We start from the raw sequence: 19,103 nt of genomic DNA on the forward strand, positions 1-19,103 counted from the left end.
AGTGTGCAAAAGATGAATATAGTCCTTTTTGGCTCCTCTGTGTTGTTGTGTGCATCCACAGCAGTGTTCTGAGCTAAATGCTCAACTATACGACTGACAGAGGCACAGTTGCCATCTTAACCCTGGTTTAAACACGAGTTTAAACCTGGAAAAGTCAAAACACTACCAGTAGTCCTGGTGTGACTGAAGTTCTTGATTGGGATCAAAACCCAGGTGGTATATAAAAGACAACTGCAGCAAGCCTGGTCTGTGGATTAGCATTAGCATTAGCAAAACCCAATCTTTCACATTTTGGCTGTTGGCCTGTTTATTGTTTAGTGTAGCCAGAAGTCATCATGTTTAAACTAGAGGATGGAGAGATATATAAGGTATTTCTAGCTAGCACCGTTAGCTAGGTGCATCATACAGGTAGGTACATAATAAATTCTAGTAGTTTCTATTTTACAGTTTAAATTACTCTCTGGGCTAAGCACAGACCTCTTGGAAGATCCTTTAGTACATAACAGCAAAGCTCAGATAGCAGAACTGAAATGCAGTCGAGCGCAGGCCGGGGGAAGCGATGGTAGAAAAGCAAATGTGACATCTTGTGTTATTGTTGCTGTGCCCACACGTGTCGCTGTCAGTTTATGTCAGGGCTGAAAAACCGACTGCAGAAATTAGATATGAGTGGTTACTCTGAATTGAGCACGAAAGGCGGCAGTGGAAATGAGGCTGTACACGTCTTCAGCCCAGAAATATTTGCACTGTCTGCTCGTCTTTTATTTGTTTTATATTTTATCCACCTGTGTTCCTGTGCCTCCGAGTCAGTGTCCAAACTCCACTTGCTTTCACCCTCTTTCTGCCTTTATTTCTTTCTCTGGTGTCTGGATCCTTTTTATGGTACATATGCTCCATCCTCTTTTTACTTTCTCCCGTTTTTTGCTTTCCTTTTCATTTAGAGTCCTTATGTTGGCCGGATGAATTCATTGGCTCAGTTAAATATAGATTACAGTGTTTTGAATCTGAAACACAGATCATTCCTCCTTCCTGTTTTCTATAGGTTTCTATTCATGCACTGGACTATTTTAGTGGTTAGCCTTTTGAAATACATTTCAAAAGGCTTTTTCTTGATCTGTCACAAATTCTGCAGCAAAGTATTCGAATTCCCTGAACGTAAACCTGGAAAAAGCGTGAGTGATTGTGGGGATTATTAAAGTGCATCACTTCACCTTTTTATCTCCCCTTCTCCTCCCCACATCTAATTTTCTCTGCTGTCCATTATTATCTCTCTTCTCATCACCTCAGCTCAGCAATCTGACCATGTGCTCATCGCTCACTTTTCTTTTTTTGCCACTTTAATCTCTTGTCTGTTTGTACTTGATTTAATAGCTTCTATCTGACTTTGTACCCTCAAAGATAGGAAAGATTAGGGATGAGTATAGAATTTTAAACTGAACCTCATGGAGTTAAAATAGTCTTTGAATACTGAGTAAACAGCTTGGCATTCACACATTAACACGACAGATATAAGCTGCTGATATTTGTACATTATTTGATATTTGGAGCTCATCCACACACACAGATGCTCACACACACAGTGAGCTACCATGCAAGGTTTTGGTCCAACCATCAGGAGCTCAGAAGCTTGGTTAAAATATCTGCTGTTCTACTAACACAGGTTACTGGAAGTAAAAGCTTCACCCCACATGCTAAGCATCAGTGCTCATGGAAGGGACTACAGGCAACAGATGATCGGCACATAAAGTAGGTGATTTAAACTTCCATTATTTTCTGTCTCCAGAGTTGAGCAGATTTACAGCGTGTGATGCTATTCAATTCATTTCAATTCAATTCAATTCAATTTTATTTATATAGCGCCAAATCACAACAAAAGTCGCCTCAAGGCGCTTCATAGATACAGAGAAAAACCCAACAATCATATGACCCCCTATGAGCAAGCACTTTGGCGACAGTGGGAAGGAAAAACTCCCTTTTAACAGGAAGAAACCTCCAGCAGAACCAGGCTCAGGGAGGGGCGGGGCCATCTGCTGCGACCGGTTGGGGTGAGAGAAGGAAGACAGGATAAAGACATGCTGTGGAAGAGAGACAGAGATTAATAACAGATATGATTCAATACAGAGAGGTCTATTAACACATAGTGAGTGAGAAAGGTGACTGGAAAGGAAAAACTCAATGCATCATGGGAATCCCCCGGCAGCCTACATCTATTGCAGCATAACTAAGGGAGGATTCAGGGTCACCTGGTCCAGCCCTAACTATATGCTTTAGCAAAAAGGAAAGTTTTAAGCCTAATCTTGAAAGTAGAGATAGTGTCTGTCTCCTGAATCCAAACTGGAAGCTGGTTCCACAGAAGAGGGGCCTGAAAACTGAAGGCTCTGCCTCCCATTCTACTTTTAAATACTCTAGGAACAACAAGTAGGCCTGCAGAGCGGGAGCGAAGTGCTCTAATAGGGTGATATGGTACTACAAGGTCATTAAGATAAGATGGGGCCTGATTATTTAAGACCTTGTATGTGAGGAGCAGGATTTTGAATTCAATTCTGGATTTAACAGGAAGCCAATGAAGGGAAGCCAAAACAGGAGAAATCTGCTCTCTCTTTCTAGTCCCTGTCAGTACTCTTGCTGCAGCATTTTGGATTAACTGAAGGCTTTTCAGTGAGTTTTTTGGACATCCTAATAATAATGAATTGCAGTAGTCCATCCTGGAAGTAATAAATGCATGAACTAGTTTTTCAGCGTCACTCTGAGACAGGATATTTCTAATTTTAGAGATGTTGCGCAAATGGAAGAAAGCAGTCTTACATATTTGTTTAATATGTGCGTTGAAGGCCATATCCTGGTCAAAAATATGTTTTGGTTCGGTTTTTAAAAAGATGCAAGCTGGCAATGAAAAGCTCCAAACTCACACCCATGAGTGAAAACAACATAAGACTTTAGCATGTTGGCAAAAGGAGTCCAACCAATAACTATGTTTGTCAACAGCTACTGTAGCTGCTAGCTTTTGTTTTAATATGGGACTGTATGGCTGACTGACTCTCTATTAAAGAATTACTTAACCCAAACCCTTAAGCTTAACCTTAACCCTCATCCTAAGAGATTCTACGAGTCTTATCTCTGATAATTGGTGGGTGTATGGTTGACATGAACAAATGAAAGATTTGCCTTCAAGTACTAGAGAGAAAAAATTTGAATCTGGCTGTTGGCGCATTCAATATCTTTAAAAAAGGATTCACAAAATAGCCGTTTTTTAAAAAGTAAAAAACAAAACAACAAAACTAAACACCAACTGGAACTTTAATGTTGTGACTGTGGGTGTTCTCCTTGTGCGTGTCTCCCACAGTCCAAAGACATGCTTAGTGATTCTGTGTTGGCTGTAAGTGTAGATCTCAGCATGAATGTTTGCCTGCTGCTGGTCAGAGTGTACTGAGTCTCGCCCAGTAACAGCTGGGACAAATTCCAGCCTTCCCACAACAGTCAGCGGACAAGAAAACTGAAGCCTGGATTTCAATAAAGAGAGATCATTTGAAAGAAGGGAGGAGGGGAGGGGGAGAGAGAGATGAATGATTGTATTTGGGGTCTAACTCCGATGACCATCCATGGCAGAATGGAATCCCAGCAGGGACAGGACCCCCAGGAGTCTGGACGCTGGTGGTGACAAAGATGAAAATTTGAGCCTTAGATGGAGCTCTGAGTGACTTGGGTGAGCGTGCATGAGTCATGATTTAAACCATGCAGAGCGGCATGTGTGTATACATGTATATGTGTGTGTATTTATACACAGTTATCTTGGTCTCCTGCCCTCCTGCTTTCTTTTTGTCAGACAAATTAACATGACAACTTGAAAAACTTGCTAAAAGTATGACAATAATGCAAGAAAGTCAGTAAAAGCTCGAAGATTAGGCAACTAAATTTGATCTATTGCCAAAGCTGCTCTAAGAATAAATCTTCATCCTCTTACTTTCCAGGCTCTTCAAATGTCAAAATGCTTCCTACCTGTTTCTCGTTGTGTAATCCTTTCATGCTGGGGAAAAAGGATTAGTCACCTCTCGAGTCATTAACATATGTCGACGTCATGCCCCTTTCCCAGTATTTCACCAGACTCTGCTCGGTGTGCTCATCCAGACTTGGATACAATAATGATCTTGCGCTTCTAAAACTTTTTCTCATCTCTGTCCTTTAAAGCAGCTAAGACGATGATGAATGTTGTTGTCATTTCTCTACATAGCTCAAGTTTTAGTAGAAGACAAATCGATGCAAAGTCCGCGCAGCCTAGTCTGGCTCCATGTATCCCTGCAACGGCACAGGCACGACGACCCGCATGAGAATCACCAACGGGCCCCATTCATCAATCAGAACCAGCTGAAAACAACCAAAATCAATTCAGCATCAGTATTTTAGAGTGTGTAATGATTCTAAAAATAAATGTTCTGACCTTTATTTAATCAATGCAGGGAGATAAAACTCACTTTTCTTGTCATTGTCACCTTGGCGCTGCACAGTCCTCAGAGCCCACACTACAGCATCGGGGACCGTTGGAGGAAACTATGAGGAATCTCAATGAGGAGCTGCATTCTTGATAAAATGTTCCTTTTACACGTGCACGTGTTTTCACAGATCTGGTTAGAAGCATTCAAAGTCAACAAATTGTTGCACCTGATAACAGTCTTTTGTCCTTTTGGTTCTAGTCTGTGTTTTCAGTCTTTATTTCATCGCTATTTGAATTTGAACCATGGTTAAATTCTTAAACGATCAAAGACATCGTGCGCTCATCGGAAGAACCACCTGGAGGCATCGGTCATGTTTTTCTTAACCAAACTGTCTGACGCAACAGTTGTTAAATTCAAAGTATGTCAGTAATGTCTCAACAAAGCCCTCACCCAGTCCAAAAAAATGTTTTTTATACCTTATAACGCTTAGTTTTAGATAAAGACTATTTGATGTAAAATCAAAGAATAAAGTTTCAGTTAAAACAGAGAAAAGCAAAACACCCGTGTTCATGTTGGATGATCTGATATCGTCGTGTTGGTGTTGTTCCCAGATCATCATGAAAATGTTGTTCCAGGTTCAACATTGCAAGTGACCAATCACATTATTGGGACGTTATTCTTTTGTGCACCAACCCATTCGTGCATTTATAAAATTCCAATGTTGCAAAATGGTAAAAATGGTAAATGGCCTGTATTTATATAGCACTTTACTAGTCCCTAAGGACCCCAAAGCGCTTTACATATCCAGTCATCCACCCATTCACGCACACATTCACACACTGGTGATGGCAGCTACATTGTAGCCACAGCCACCCTGGGGCGCACTGACAGAGGCGAGGCTGCCGGACACTGGCGCCACCGGGCCCTCTGACCACCACCAGTAGGAACGGGTGAAGTGTCTTGCCCAAGGACACAACGACCGAGACTGTCCAAGCCGGGGCTCGAACCGGCAACCTTCTGATTACAAGGCGAACTCCCAACTCTTGAGCCACGATCGCAAGGACAATATCAATTCTGCTTAGCGTTTATTAAAGGGTTAGGGTTAGGGTCCGTTGATCGGCGGACAAAGGTGGTTTCTCGCAGCTTAACTACAGTTTTTTGTTTTACGCCGGTTTTTCCCGAAGTCGCAAAAGTATGACATCACAACATTCTGATTGGTCACTTGCAATGTTGATCCTGGAACAACCTTTAGTATGATGATCTGGGAACAACACCAACACGACGATATCAGATTGTGCGTTCATATTTGCCAGGATCATACATCGCCTTCATTCATGAGTCTGGCCGCACATAAAAATTTAACTTGCCGTTACAGCTCCATCACCTCGAGTTTGGTGTCAGAGAAAGACATTTTGTTGTACTTGAACACCTCTTTTTGATTCAGTGACTTTCTGAAATCTCTAGCAATCTCTCCTTACCAGCAAAGGTAAGGAGTTGTGATTGAAAAGAGAAACTTTGTACTATTTATGTTTGATTCCCTTTCTAAGTAATCTTTGAAAAGAGAAACTTCCTCATGGCAGACGCATGCATGGATCTCACTATATACTCATGCATCTGTCTACTGTATTTAACTGGGCTTAAGCAGAAGATGTGGACAACCTAACCAAAATAGTAGCTTACTGAGGTGTGACTGCTGCTGTGCACAAGCAACATCTTGGAACCACAAGTGAGAGTTGATCTAGCGGTCCCAGAGGTTTATCCATGGGACGAGGCCCTACCACCAAGAGCAAATTCCCTGTGCATTGCAGCACTTATATAAGCAGACATCTACCAGCGACAGCTGCTGACATGATGTATTCTTCTACAAATTTATAGCTTATTTTTCATTGAAGATGTTTCTAATAATGTTCAGAATCGAGACATGAGGGAAGGGTTAAGCTGGTGTCACTAAGGCTACGTTCACACTGCAGGTCTTAATGCTCAATTCCGATTTTTTGATCAAATCCGATTTTTTTGTCTGCTCGTTCACACGACAAATAAAATACGACAGCAAACGTGCTCTAGTGTGAACGCTCAAAGCGGCCCGCATGCGCAAAAGAAGACGTCACACACAACGCGCTCTGTTTAGACCCAGAGCAAACAGTATTGTTTGACTGATGGCCGTTAATATAAAGACTTCAGAGACTTCACGTTTCCCAATTTTTGCTTTAAGTTATTTTATTGTAAATAACCTAATAATGATCCTTATTGCTGTTTTAGAGGAGCGCTGCTTCAAAGGATAGTTGCAGATTTCTGTCAGAATCTGCAGATTATACAGTACAAATAAAATGTTCACGTTTCTCCAACGTTGTCTTCCCAACAGTTTCACCTGATGGCCAGGATGCGTTTGCGATGTCTTATCGGGTGCTGATAATTGGCGTCTGTCTTGTGTCAGTGACGTAAAAGACGGATTTAATGCGACATGACCATCAAACAGCAGTCGCTTTCTAAAACATCGGATATGTATCGGATTCAGTACCACATACGAAAGTGACCCAGATTGGATTTGAAAATATCGGATTTGTGCCGTTCACACTGTCACACCATGATCGGATATGGGTCGCATAGGGTCAAAAAAATCAGATTTGATGCGCTTTCGCCTGCAGTGTGAACGTAGCCTAAAGCAACACCAAAGACTTGTAGAGCACAGAAATGGACACATTTCACAGTATGTTGTTGTTGTTGTTTTTTACTGTAGTCTATAGGCCGAACTAAGAAAATATAAGGAAAGAAGCAGCTTTAAGCAAATGTCTGAGAACTGAGAAGAAAAGCAAAAACGGAGAGCTGGAGAGTACTAAAAAGCTTTGCGCTGATGTTCAACATCCAAAACAGCACCTGCATAACAGCTAGCATCAGTTACTCTCTACTCTTAGGAACACACATGTCAGTGGTTTGGACTTAAGCAGTACTACATTGTGGCGAAGTGTTAAGTCTGCATTATTCATTTGCTTTTTGTTTGAGTTGTGCAGGAGAGCACAGGCAAGAACCCTATCCCACGTTTACGTTCCTCCTGCCTCCCGACGGTGAATTTGCACCTCAGTTTTCTCCCCACAGATGCTCCCACTAACAATGAATCGATCGATGACGGGCGCCGCTTCGGCCCGAGCTCTGTATCGTTTTGAATTTCATGGACCAGCTAAGTGTGTCTGTCTGTGGAGCTTGTTAGTTTGCTTTGAAGTGAGGTCTGACCGGAGATGTATTATCTCTCAGGCTGGAGTTGTATTATCCTTCACTGACCCAAGACCGAGATAATAAGACTGAGGGGCAAAGGCCTGATAGCTGAGCGAGAGACGGGCGACGCCATGGGAAACAAACAATGTTATTTAGTCCCTTGTTCTTTCTTTTTATTATATTTGTTCATGCGGTGGCGTGTGTACGTTTTTTCGTTTCTTCCCATCTCTTATATTATTTTATGTGAGGCGATGGTGCCTTCTTCACATTTTGCTGCAGGGAAAAATGTGTTATGATAGACATGACCAAAGAATTTGTCAACATGTTTTTTCCCCCCCATATTCCTATAGGAATAACAGATTTATTGGCAGATGTGTAGATGTGCGTGGGTGTGTCTCTTTTTCAACAGCTGTGTAACTTTCCCATTAGCAAGGACGCCCCCTGTTCATATGCATAAAACTATGCTTTGAGAACTATGAAACCTGGGTGTAATTGATGCTGCAGGTTATACGCCTGTGATACAGAACAAAATGCTGTGGATGAAGAGGGATGCTACACATACATAATGCAGTTTGTACAGATTTGACAGAATTTGCATTACCAAAGTTTTAATGCAATTTCTTAAATGGCTGTCCATTTGTATTCCCAGCATTATATATTTGATTTGACATTTAGTTTATTTTGCAAACCCATACTTGGCTAAGCCTTCAGACCACATGGCATCACTGTCATTACAACTCAATACGCATTTGGACTATTTTGTCATCTGCATTTAGATGAATTAATGAAATGACCCAGCACTGCTTCACAGCAATGCCAGATGCAATATGATGTGGCCACCCTTGCATTGCTGTATTTAACGGTAGTTGCAATTTAAGCCCTCATGTGTGAGACAGCCGTCCTCCTCCATCCGAAACTTTTCTTGTCAGCGTGGGACGGAACAAAATGACGCGAGACAAGAAATTGCAAAACAAAAGGCAACCATATTCCCCACACCCCCATATAATTGTGCAGTTCAATGTGCCAAACCCTCTGTACTCTTTGAAGACGCGTGGAATCAAAGCCGTGACACTCTGTCATTGAAACGTCTTCCCATTTTGCTGTGTAATCTGACGGAGCTGTTGGCCCAGACAGCAAGCAGCACAGAGCGAGGGGGTATTAGTGAATTATGGGAGACAATCGGATTGTGTTTTTCTTTTTATAATGGTGCTGAGCCCAATAAAGAAACTTAATGGATATCTTTAGAGGAACACTGCTAATGTAATAGCCTGATCTCTGTCCCAGTTACAGCTCCTGAGTCTCAGGGAATGCTGATTATTTGCTAATTAACTGGAAATAAATATGAATATGAAAACAATTAGTATGCAGATAACATCAGTCTGGTTTGCACACCCTGAATATATTGCATCATCACTGAAACTTTTTTTTTTCTCTGTTTTACTCTCAGGAACCTAAAACCCGTCCTTTGATCAGCATGTTGCTGCTCGAGTGTTGTGACTGTGCAATTACATGAAAGCTCCCATAACACGACACTATAAGTGTTCTTACCAAACCAGAACGTTCTCAGTCCTTCTCAGCCAACATGAAAAGTTTTGAGTTACGACACATCCCAGGAGACTCTGGGAGAAATGGGCCAACTTGCAAAAGCAATATCACTCCAGCCACGGATAAATCACTGAAAGCTATCAGAGTTAGCGGGTTGCTGGGGGAAATGATTATGGGATTAAAGCATGTGGAAAGTGTGTTTTTGCACCATCAGTCAGAGAAACGATTAAAGCCATACAGAACCTACAACAAGAAGTGACAAGGGGAGGAAATTAGAAAGCTCTGAGCACCAGACGTTTACGCTGAAGTTATTTAGGGAAGACGATCGCAACTGGAATGAGCAGCCTTTTCGCCCACCTGGTGCTCTGTCATCTCTGACGTTGATTGGTCACTGCCTCAGACTGAGAATGTCTTTGTCTCATCTGAGGGCAAAACTGAGAAAACTATATGGATTGGATGTTAGAAAAATGAGCGCGCGGGGTAAAAAAAGACGCACGCTACAGCAAGGGGGAGACATCGTCACCCCAACCCAAGAGATTGGACCAAGCCCCAAGTGCCCTGGGTGCAGGATCGCAGTGACACTCCCTGTAAAGTGCACCTGTTTATGCCTCATCCTTTTTATTATGTATCAGACTTAAGTGAAGGAGACTGAAAGTTGGCTTAAAGAGGTGGTTAGAGGCGAGAGGCTTCTAGTATAAGTCCCCCCCCCATATAAAGCTATATAAAAGGACTTGATTTGATGATAACTTCATTTGTGTGTGATCACCAGAGATGGGCAGTAACGCGTTACTGTAATCCGATTACTTTTTTCAAGTAACAAGTAAAGTAAGGGATTACTATTGCAAAAACAGTAATTAGATTACCGTTACTTTCCTGTAGGAACGCTGCATTACTGCGTTCCTAAAACCGTGATTTTTTTGTGAGAATGTCTCATGACAGTGACGTAAGCACTTGCGATGTTCGTGACAACAGCTGTGTGCAGATCAACAATGGATAACAAATCGAGTGCAGAGAGAGTATGAGCGTGCAGCGCTTAAAGCGTGGAAGTACTGACCTTACTTTGAGTTTGATTCCATAAAAATTTACAAAAACATTAGTGTCCGTTGTGTGTGGGAAGAAAACTTCTTTTTACAGCGAAAAAAACCCTAAACTTCCAAGCAAGCACCGAGTAGCTACGACGTAATGGGAAACTCAGAGAAACTCACGGATTCTTCCACTGACCGCTGCGGCACACCTGCACCAAGGTAATCCTCCGCCTACCCAACTCCTGCTTTACAGGTGAAAATAGAGCAACAGGACCGCTAGTCTTTGACTTTATTTATTTTCTGCTGTGTTTTAATTGCATCTATTTGAAAGACTGAGTGTAAACACACAAAAATTATTTTATGTGCTGGAATGTGCAGAAAATAGGTTTAAATATTAAACAAATTTCTTCCAGTCAGAGAATGTTGCATATAATTAAATTTTTGCTTGATGCATAAAGTTAAAAGATTAAAACTAATAAAACAAGTTTTAAAAAGAGACTTTTCCATTTGATTACATTTTGTATGATGGATTATGTAGAAAAAGTAGAATTGGGCTGAAAGATCTATCACTTTATCACCTATTCAGGTTGTAAATCGTGTTTTTAAAAAGTAACTAAGTAATTAATTACTTTTGAAAATAAGTAATCAATAAAGTAACCGGATTACTTTTTTGGGGAAGTAATCCGTAATTAGTTACTGATTACTTTTTTCAAGTAAGTTGACCAACACTGGTGATCACTGATTTGATGAAAACTATTTTATTCAACTATGGAGAATTTTTTTTTAAATTAAGTTCCAGAAGCACAGATATATTCATCCAAATATAGAAACCTTTTTATTTTACAATTTTCAGAAAAAAATATCATACAATTCCAGTTTAATTGTACAGTTTGTTAAATACCTAAATACACCTTTACAGTTGCAATGTCAGTAGAAAAAAAATATTGGATATTTTTGAGATACAAAATGTACACTTCCCTACACATCACAGCTCACACACGTACACAACATTGTGTGATGGGCCATGTTGGCCACTGACATTAAAAACATTTGCTCCTGTAAATTAAGATTCTGCCCAACAGACTTTCGACTGAACATATGAAGGTGGGAAAAAACTTAAAAATGCATTTGGATATTAACGTTATAAAACGCTTCAGCACATTTACGATTGCTCTATCCCAGCAGCTGTGGAAAAGTATTACATTTGAAGTGTTTGTGTACTTGAACTGTGGTTTATACCATTATATGGGTGCCAGCTAGGGACAGGAATTGAGGATCGGCTCTTGTAGGGAACGGTTCCCAGTAGTTCAATTCCTTTCCTTTGATATGTTTCTTAGTGATGGTGTCGACTCTAAAAACGGTGCCAATGAGAACCGATCTATGTTAAGTGATAGTGAAATCGATAAATTCGTATCCCTAGTGTCTGCAAGGAAGTTTTTTCTTACTTAAATACTTTACCACAGCGGATAAAAGCTGAAATAAAGCAGTGCCTCAAAGTCTTCGACCCAAGTTATGCTTTGATGTAATAAAACAAACTTTACATGTGCAATGGAAAGGTACATATTACTCCGATTGAAAAAAAAACCCCACACTTTTAAAAGCTTATTCAATTAAACATAATTGAAGGGATACAGTTGGCAACATCCTGTGAAATTTCCCCAGAGACACCGATCCATTTAAGTTCCTTTTTTAATTTAATGCACTTTGTACAAAACACAGTAAAGATGAAGAGCATGAACGCGATTTTGGCATCATCTCGTTTCCTCCCCCATCCTTTCCTGCAGAACAGCTGATTATCATTGCTATCGTCTTATCGGCTCAAACAGGAAGCAGTTCCCGTCAATTTGTGACGACTCACTAAACTGTCAAAACAAAATTCACAAAAGGTGCTCCTCGTCTTCCTGCCCTCGAGGCAAATATGCCAAGCTTGGGATTATTCTTTCAACAACAGGGACTGAGCTGAGTTTAGACTGTTGTGAGATAGCTTAATTTGTTATACTGATAATATGTTATTTTAACCTCAGATTTATTAGTGATAGCACCAACATCTCGATCATGGTGGGCCCAGGCCTGTGTGACTGGGGCTTTACCAAAAAAAAACAAACAAACTTCAACTTACATGTCATGTTAATGACGATTCTGGTTGTGAGACCCAAAAGACTCAACTCTAAATGCCAGCAATGACCTCTGGTTCTTTTTACTCTGCAGGGAAGATTAGGACATCTAAATAAGACTTTTGCTGTATTTTTGTATTTTATATTTTGTTACTTAAAAATAGGACTTTGGCTATTCTATAAAGCATTTTAACACGTTCCAGGTCAAATTATATCATGATTTACTGACAGGAAACTGTCAGATACCTGTTTAAACACGAGCCTTCCAGTTGACTAATCATGGCAGTCTATTTGACAGCTAAGTTCTACATTTTCTCTATAATCAGCTCGTCCTACTGCATTTGATTCTGCTGCCCCTTTATTGGAATAAGGGATTTTCTGGCACTACTATAGCTCTTCATGCCTAAAACATCTTTGAAAAAGCACAAGCTAACACATCAGCTACCTGAAACACTTTTCTTATTAATTCTATACAACACAGCCAAAAGTCTGTACTGATGATAATCTTCTTCTTTTTATCCAAGATTTATGTGACAGTTGGGCTTGGCAGACTCAAGGAAAAACAGATGCAATTCTAAACTGTTCTGCAGGATAAATGTGAGAGAAGAAAAACAAGATGAAATATTAAAGAATAGTACACTTTCTCAAAGAGAACTATAAAGTAACTTTTAGTACTTCGACAGTCTCATTTAAACCAAAAATGTTGCCTTATGTACCCACCTTCTATAAAACTTCCACAAAGAGTGTTCGTATTGACAATTCTTCAGAAAAACAAACAATCCCAGCAACAGCCCAGCCCACTATCATTTCTAGCATGATGTCAAAGATAAGAAATCTTATCTGGATATACAGTGGATAACAAATTGTTCCTGTTGGATCATCTGCTGGTAGCCTTACTCGGTGGTCTGAAACAATAATTCTAAGTCATCTTTTAACAATTTGACAGTGTACAAAGCATCCAGGCATGTAGCTCGAAGGTCGGCGTGAAGAAGAGAGAGAAAATCTTTTGTTCCTCTTTAAAACAGAGTAGACCTGATGAAGACGGATTTTAAAAGTGCACAGAATGAAAAGCTGTTATCCTTTATTGTTCAAATCCCTTAGAGACATGTGATGCATTATGTTAGGGTAGGAAAACCACACAAACTGTTGATTGTCTCTTTTGCTACAGTATGTAACACTGAGCTAGAACATCCACAGTTATCCTCCATGAGGTATGAAGTTAGCAAGTCAGTCAACGGTTTATTAAAATAATTTGTTGATTAATTTTAGTTAATATTTAATTAAGTCCACACTACTAAACCGCTGGAGACAGTGTGGTAAGGGACCAACAGCAAGAACAGACTACCTGCTGCTAATAAATAACAGTTACATGCTGGTAAATGAACCATTTACTGCAACTCAAGAAGGGTTTTTTGAAAAGTAGATCAGGTTTTAACAACTTAATAGTCGAACATGTTAGAAAACACTTGTGATAGTTATTTATCTTCACCTCTCAACAATCTCATTGCAAATCTACCAGCTCATCTAAATATGGGTTCTTGGTTAGCATTTGTGTGAACAATTTACGTGATAAGACAGAATTGGAAACAACAAATCATCGTTTGCACTGATTGTGATAAAATCTGTTTTGCATTTGTGTTGGAAAAGGTTTTAATCTGCACACAACAAGGAGCTCAATATATATTTTTCCCGAACATTTTCTAATATCTGACTTAAATACTGAAATATTGTGATATATAGTGAATATTACCATTTCTTTTGGTCTACTACTGCATGTTAATATCTTCCAGAGCCCAACACCTGGATCTGATGATTAAAATGGCACACACTGAACATTGTTCTGCTTCGCAAAATGGGATTAGAGAATGTGTGCAGGCGACACACCAGAACATCCCAAAACATAGTGTCAAACAGGGATTCAAGCAAAATCACCATCAGCTAAACCACAGGATCAAAGAAAGGATGAAAGCACATTTGATTAAAAACAGAATGAAGAAAAGGATTTATAAAGGCGGATGGCGACACTGGTAAACAAAGACTGCAATTTCCTCTCTCATTATAATATTCTGGATTGAACAAGTGGGAAAACAACACAGCATCATATCATGATTTCAATACAACAAAAGGTCTTCTTAGGGTTGTGGTTTACTTTTGACAGCAGGAGCAAATATGCTGGGAAAACAACAAAAAAACTGTCTTTTTAGCTCTATTCACAGCCAGCAGTTACACGTGTGTTCACAAAGCCAGTGGTGCGTTCAAGGTCCTGCACCAGGAGTCGATTCAAAGACTTGAGGAGTCTTTTACAGCATAAAAAAAAATCCAAGCAAAGTCACTTCCTGAATTGAGGAATTGTTCCCTATTTTCATCTGGACATTTCAGGCCACACACATTTCCTGCAAATACACACAGCAACATCTAGTCCTCTTCTAACAAGGCACTAAGATTTCATTCAAGTTTATCATTCCATAAGTGCTTAATGCATTTTAAACCCCCCTCTCTCTCACACACACACACACGTTAGTCTCAATCCCAGCGCTACCTTGGCGAGGCTATCCTGGATAATTTCCCCTTTTGGTCTCTACTCCCGCTCACACTGGACTCTAAAGTGACGTGTCAGCATGGCGGCCGGCCAATCGGGCAGCCCTGCTGACAATCAGCTGGCCTGTCAGTCACACGGCCAGCCATCCGGGCACGCAGGGGTCTATTTGTGGTGCTGCCTGCTGCTCCGCACCTTGACGAGACCCCTTGCTTGGCCGTCTGTGACCGGGTTGCTTCAGTGACTGAGTGGAAAGCAGCAAATGGCGCACAGAAAGCAAAGGAGAAACTCAAAGAGGTGTGACAGCTACTCCCACTCCCACTGTCGCCACAATAATGCAAAGAAGCTCTCATGGTGCAGTCAGACAGACGTTTGGCTTGGGAAAACTTACAGTGCATATTATAATTATTATTATAATAATTGCATATTGTTTTCTCCATTTGCTTTTGGTACAGCCCCAACAAAGTACACACTGTTGAATGTAGCAGGCAAATGAGCCCCAAACTTTAAACATCTTGCTGTGTGCGTAGAGCCAAAAAGCACACTTGCTTGTATACTGCAAACCCTATGAGATGTAGTATGAATAATGAGGAGGAGTCGTAGTACGGGTGATGCCAAGTAGCACGGCTATTTAGCTAACAAACTGCAGTAACCAGGCAACCTTAAAGCTAAATTCTGAACAAATACCTCCTGATTTAGTGGTCACTGCTTTGAGGAGCTTTTCTCTTCCCACTCCAAAGGAAGCACTGGTTGGAGCCTTGTTGCAGTGCAATGACCTTACCTTGGATCTTCTGTTTGCCATTGTCGCTTTTATCCCTGCGTAGGCCTCACAGACAGCCTGCATTCTTATTGTCTACTTTAAGAGATGCAGGACCTCTATGAAGAAAGCAAAATCTAGTCTGACTGCACCATTACCCAGCAGGAGTCGGCCTGCACATACCCTGGCGTCGGATAGCGCTCGCCTCTGAGGAATATAAGAAAAACGTGGCACAGTGACGAATCTGCGAAGGACTAATCAATCAATAAATACAGACAGGAAAGCAGAGAATACGGAACAAATAAGTGAGGCACGTGCAAAAGGTCTTATATCTCCTTGGACCGTCTTTGTCAACTTTCACCCACTACATTCAACGCAGCTCTGCCCGCAGACCAGGAGTTACACACACGAGGGGAAGGATGAGGGAGGGAACAGAAGGTTGTAAAGGAGAATCACTTCACCAGGTGATTTTCAGAGTGGTTCTGCCTGGCTTCACCCAGGTGTCAGTACGACTTTGGCTCAGCAAGAGCCCCTCCCCCCCTTCATCTACCCCCAGGGAGGTTGTCAGAGCTGGAGAGACATAAGGATATTTGAGAGGGAGGATGAAAAAGGTGGGCAAAGGTGCAGTCATGCAGGCAGATAGAGACGGACATGCAGGCAGTGGCAGAGCGGGAGAGAAACGAGGGAGGAGAGATTGGAGGATAAAAGGTAGACGGGCAGAAAGAGAGGATGGACAAACCCCCAGAGAGGAAAGAGTGCAGGGGAAGAGAGGGAGACTTGAAACGGGCAAAAGAAATAAAGAGATGGCAGACGATAAACAAAATTAATAAAAATCAGGAAGTGAGACAGACCTACTGCCACAGCAGCGCCCCGACAGAACACACCCGTCTCTCACAGTAACTTTTACACAAATCCCATCAATCAAACTCAAACCCAATCTTCCCTCACACTAATGCGTTTAACTAACCCCCTCCGCGTCCCGTCCTGCCTCACTCCCAGCACCCCAAAGAGAAACAGCTGTCACCTCATTGCGAGGTAAATGGGAAATACCCCAGTTCGCAATAGCAGCAGCAGCAGCTCCACTTCTGCGCGAGTCCTTCCTCGTGGATGCTGCAGGACTTCACTTGGCGCCCTGATTGAAGTGCTCCAGCACGGTGCCGTTGGTTTTCTCAAACAGCCACTGCTGAGTGGGCGAGGACGGGTCACACGTGTTCATGAAGACGCGCCGCTCGTTCGGGCTGCTGTCGATACAGCTGTTGCTGACGGGGTGATACAGACTCTTATCCTGGAGGGAGAAACAAGGGAGATGACGGGCTGCGTCAAAGAGAAACTATTTGGAAGCTCGTATAAAACATGGACGGTGTTTGAAACGATGACTCCCTGACAGCTATTGCCAAGGTTATTATCGTTAACGAAAACTAACGAAATAACGAAAACTAGAAGTGAAAAAACATTTTCGTTAACGGAAATAAAAATAAAAACAACAAAAGGAAAACTAACTAAAACTATAATGAGTGTTCACAAAACTAACTAAAATTAACTGAATTTATAGCAAAAATGTGTTTAGTTTTCATTGATGTGTGCGTGTCATACAGTAAAAGGGTGAAAATGAAGTTTAGTTTCCAGATTTTTTTCTTGCTGTGTCTCATTATGCCAGCAGGTGGCAGCACGTTAGTCGAGTCGTCTGTGTTGCTGCTCCGTCCACGCGCAGAATCATGTCAGGAAAAGTCGGGAGAAAGAGCCAGAGTCCAATTTGGGATTACTTTGAATATGACTGTGTTTTGGATAAAGCAAGTGTCTTGTAGTGGAAAGAGACAAATTATGAGGGACATTTCTAAAGGGAAAAAAATCCCACAAACCTTAAAGTGCACTTGAAAAGCTCACACAAGAAGGCTAACCTAGCTTAGCTTGAGAAGGTAAGGGAGCACACTCAACCCTCATCCCCAGAAAACAGAAGCTAACCCCAGGCAAGGCAGCGTGATGCATCCCGAGACAACAGGACGGGGATATCTACACAACTGTGTGAGTCAATTACCTTCAAAAAGTTTATCAATTCACTTGAACCACAATTACGAACACCCGGTGCTGCGAGAGTTAATAGTCTCATTGGGGCCAAGATATACATTTTATAGTTGCCTGGTATCAATGGTTGTTCATCTGCCTTTATTTATTTATTTAAAGAACCCATAGGTGGGAATGTGAGTTGTCTGTCTCTGCGTGTTAGCCCTGCGACAGACAGGCGACCTGTCCAGGGTGCAGTATGGTTGCTGGAATAGCAACATACCCAAGGATGAGCAGAATGACTGATATGATGAAACTGGGATTTTGTTACACTTAATTATTGCAAACACAACTAAAACTATAACTGAAACTAATCAAAACTAAACTGAAACTAAGGATTTTCAAAAAAATAAAAACTAAACTAAACTAGCAAACAATTGGTAAAAACTAATTAAAACTGATCTAAAATTGAAAATCTGAAGTCAAAACTAAATAAAAATAAAAACTAATGAAAATTGCAAAACTATTAAAACCCTGGCTGTTGCTCTAAATGCTCAACATTTTCATGTCTCGTCTGTTTTACGTCAGCGAGAGGGGATATCTCGACTGTTCAAACCTTCTGTTTGTGAGGGACGGCCAATGAGAATAATCTTGGGTTAAGGGTGGAGGACAGGAACTATAATGGCTTGTTTGTGGTGGAGGATAAAGACTGCACAATAACTAAGCTCATGTTAAACAGTGACTCATGCAAAGATATTCTAATAGAATCAAATAATGAATATACAGAGCTGGGAATGGGTATAACAGGTCCACTTTAAACCAATGTTTGCAAGTAACGCTTTCAACTTTTGTTTACTGCTGCCAGCATGTTTCTTTGTGGCTACATTAAATCCCACAATGGATACAAAAATAGAAACGTGGCCCTTTGTAATAGCCGAGCACAAAAGCACAACAACATAATGAGCCCCGTAGATTCGGTTAAAAAGTGCAAAGCTTTGGGAACTGATTAAGCATTCTTGAAGTCATTCTTCCGAAGCAATTACATTTGCAATCTTGCTGTTTTGTACTGTAAAAGGAAAACAAAAAGGCTCAGAGAAAGAGAGCTCACCACACAAACATTACACATAACCACGCCGAAGGCTACGAGTCTGATCTCCGCTTCGTCTCTGTCATACCTTTCTGTAGCGCCACAGCTGGTTGCCTTTCATGCCGTGGCAGTCGTACAGGGTGACGGGGCTGTTGTGGGAAATGGCATCGAAGCAAACTTTCTTCGTGTGCATGGGGTCGCCCACTCGAATGTCCTCTCTCCAGCCAAACGTAAACACCTGCGGGAGATATGATGTAATGATTTTTTACCTTTTTTGAAGTGCGATGATCTTTACGCGACATGAGAAATTCTCAGCGCTGGGTGAAGGGACTTTCTGGGGACTTGAAATGTATCGTTTGTTTTGTAGGTCAGAACTTTTGAAAAGAGCGACGCAGGGTTAA

General features: G+C 41.2%; 1 protein-coding gene across 2 annotated transcripts in view; it reads right to left on the reverse strand.

The window, feature by feature from the left end:
- Positions 1-11,019: 11,019 nt before the first annotated feature.
- galnt10 (UDP-N-acetyl-alpha-D-galactosamine:polypeptide N-acetylgalactosaminyltransferase 10 (GalNAc-T10)) overlaps positions 11,020-19,103 on the reverse strand; it is a 137,878-nt gene continuing 129,794 nt past the window's right edge. For both annotated transcript variants that reach the window (XM_085175783.1, XM_085175784.1), the window contains exons 11-12: positions 18,791-18,940; positions 11,020-16,899 (exon numbers count right to left, since the gene is read on the reverse strand). In XM_085175783.1, the coding sequence (XP_085031909.1) occupies positions 16,735-16,899; positions 18,791-18,940 (315 nt within the window). In that variant the 3' untranslated portion in view covers positions 11,020-16,734. The remainder of the gene's footprint in view (positions 16,900-18,790; positions 18,941-19,103) is intronic.

The sequence above is a fragment of the Neolamprologus multifasciatus genome, chromosome 10 (assembly GCF_963576455.1).
Source record: "Neolamprologus multifasciatus chromosome 10, fNeoMul1.2, whole genome shotgun sequence".
Taxonomy (NCBI): Eukaryota; Metazoa; Chordata; class Actinopteri; order Cichliformes; family Cichlidae; genus Neolamprologus; species Neolamprologus multifasciatus.